This window comes from Galeopterus variegatus, unplaced genomic scaffold (genome assembly GCF_000696425.1).
Source record: "Galeopterus variegatus unplaced genomic scaffold, G_variegatus-3.0.2 Scaffold7631, whole genome shotgun sequence".
Lineage (NCBI taxonomy): Eukaryota > Metazoa > Chordata > Mammalia > Dermoptera > Cynocephalidae > Galeopterus > Galeopterus variegatus.
Genome location: NW_007733742.1, coordinates 78,656 through 81,465, shown reverse-complemented (window position 1 = coordinate 81,465; position 2,810 = coordinate 78,656). Strand labels below are relative to the sequence as shown.

General features: G+C 38.3%; 1 protein-coding gene across 3 annotated transcripts in view; it reads left to right on the top strand.

Annotated features, from left to right (window-relative positions):
* The window catches only part of SEC14L1 (SEC14-like 1 (S. cerevisiae)), a 96,855-nt gene that overhangs the window by 36,347 nt on the left and 57,698 nt on the right, over positions 1-2,810 (top strand). For all 3 annotated transcript variants that reach the window (XR_551988.1, XM_008592166.1, XM_008592167.1), the window contains exon 2: positions 1,424-1,516. Coding sequence is in view for 2 of the 3 variants with exons in the window: in XM_008592166.1 (XP_008590388.1) it covers positions 1,454-1,516 (63 nt within the window). In the remaining variant the exon portion in view is untranslated. The remainder of the gene's footprint in view (positions 1-1,423; positions 1,517-2,810) is intronic.

The window sequence follows — 2,810 nt, the reverse complement described above, 5'->3', positions numbered from 1 at the left end:
GTTTTAAAATATCTAAAAATAAATTTTAAAGAGGTTATTAGATTCTCGCTGTGCACGGGCATCGTAAGGTCTACAAAACTAAATAGAACGAGGTCCCAGCACCAGGACTTGTCAGTCCCAGAAAATCAAGATTAATGAAGGCTCAGGTTGAGTTTGGAAAACTTGGGAGTTTGGCTCTGATTCTCACGATGTTAGAGCTGGACGTCTTTCAAGATCACCTCCCCCAAAACCTCGTTTTATAGAGGTATAACTGAGTCCCAGGGGAGTCGGGTGCCTTGCTTGAGGTCGCTCAGGGTTCTTTCTTCGCAGTTTTGTCAGATGGTGCTGTTTTCCACCATAACCTGCTCCTTCTGAGAAGTATGCCAAACAAACAGAGAAAGCTCCAGACCTGATTAAATGTGATAATATCGATAGGAATTTTCTGAAATTATATATCTATATCTATATCTATATCTATCTATCTATCTATATATATATAGTTTTGGTTTTTTTTACAGCTAGACTTTGGGCTCCTTGAGGATATTCAGTTTTGTACTTTTGAATATACTCTCACCATATTCAGCATAAAATAACACTCTAGATGACTATCCTCAGCAGGATAGGTAGGCATATTGCATTTATTTTTCTTCCTTTTAAGTAGGGAAGTAAAGAGTCACAGAGGATTCTGAATACAAGTGTGTTTTCAGAAAAATCCACGTAGGCTGACACTCGAGTGTGACCTGGAATGTGACGAGGGCATGTACCTGGCAGGAGGGTTCTTTGACATGTGTATTAGGCTTGAGCATTGATTACTTGCAGATATCACAGCTATTTGAGGCTGGAGATTTCAGCGGAGTCTCTTTAGCCAGAGTACTTGGCATCTCTGCCATTTTGAAGACAGGTCCCTGAAATTGTAGTGGACACAGTTAGGAAAAAGGAATTGACAAAAGTTTCCTTTGAAGCTGGCTTTTGAGGAGTATTCCATAATTTGAGATAAAATAGTTTTTTTTTTCCCCTTTTATTTTCGTGTTTCCCCAGAGCTAATATCTTAACATGTTACCATTTCATTTGCCTGCTGCTAGAAGTTGTTCAAGAGAAAATGATTCAAGCACTCATTCTATCGGTTATTCGAATAATTGAAACCTAACTTTTCATTGTTGGAAATGACTCAGATCCTCTAACCCAATGCGGGGGCCCAGTGATGCTGATAAGGGGAATGGAGTCCTCCATCCTCAGACCAGTGCTGTTTACCTCATTCCACTGGGGCTTTCTTTGCCTTTTCTTATTACCTCCCCTTGTATAATTATCAGCTTTTGATTTTTGTGTGCATAGAGTTATGATCTACTGTGGTCCCTTTCTACCTTTGGAATGGAATATGATGTGTCAGTGCAGATTTAATTTTTTTCTGTATCATGGTTATTTATCACATGTTTATGTTTTGCAGGAGTGAGAGGATTGCTGTTGTACTACAATCATGGTGCAAAAATACCAGTCACCAGTGAGGGTGTATAAACACCCCTTTGAATTAGTTATGGCTGTAAGTACTTCACATTTCAATTTACTATTTGGCTTCTTATTTTTAAGTATTAGAATTTGATGATCTGTAAACTTAGTGTTTATTGTTTGTCTACATTGCTTCAATTTTACATATTCTGTTTTTATCCTTATGAACTGTATCTAGAGTCTGTAAAATGATTTTAAAATACAAGCCTTTGAAAATCAAAATCTGCGTGTTTTTAAAAAATGCACATCAGGGTAATGTGTGAATTTGAGTTAATTCTCCCTTTGAAAACTCAGAAGTGGGATTCTGACTAAATACTTCTTCCTGTGGATGTTGCTCTTTTTTTAAGTAGGAAAGGGATGTGGAGTGTGGTTTCTTCTTTCTGCTACTGCTTTGGAAGAGTGCTCTGGTTATGGGTGAATTCACTTTAGGTAGACTTAGAACTGAGCACTAGAGGATGGAGTTTTGCTTCCGTTATTTATTCAAATTACTCCATTGAATGAGTTTTTCCCCCAATATCAAATCCAAGAGTCAAATTAGAATTCCACGAAGGGGGTAAATAAAGTCTTAATAATTTGTTATTTACCTGAAGAGTTTGGCTTCAAGGAAAATAAGCATTTCACTACATGTGAAACAAAACAAATCTTTTCCATTCACCTTTTTTTTTTTTTAAAGGTGACCGGTAAGGGGATCTTAACCCTTGACTTGGTTTTCTCAGCACCACACTCTCCCAAGTGAGCTAACCAGCCATCCCTATGTAGGGATCTGAACCCATGGCCTTGGCATTATCAGCACCACACTTCCATTCACTTTTAAATAACTATAGAGTATTCCTTCTCTTTCTTTCTTTTTTATGTTATTATTAAGGTATACAAACAGGAAAATTCTGTATGTGCAAGAAAATGCATCTATCATGAACATACACCCTAATGAACATATGTCAAACTGAACACACCTGTGTTACTGGCACCAAGCTCAGGAACCAGAACGTAAGTGGCCCAGTAAGAAGTCTCGCTCGGCTCCTTTTGGTCCCCACTCTGCAACCCTCTCAAAGTTAGCCACCATCTTGGCTTATAACATCATAGGTGACTTTTCTTTTTTTTTTTTCTTTTTTTTTTTTTGCAGCTGGCCAGTATAGGGATGGAACCCTGGACCTTAGTGTATGACCACCACGCACTAACCAACCGAGCAACTGGCCAGCCCCCGTTAGGTGACTGTTACCTGTTTCTGTTCTTTGTATAAATAAAAACTCAGGTGTTTTTGCATCTGGCTGCCTCTGCTCAGCATTTTGTTTCTGAGATTTATCTAGATCAATACAGTTTTGAAAAAC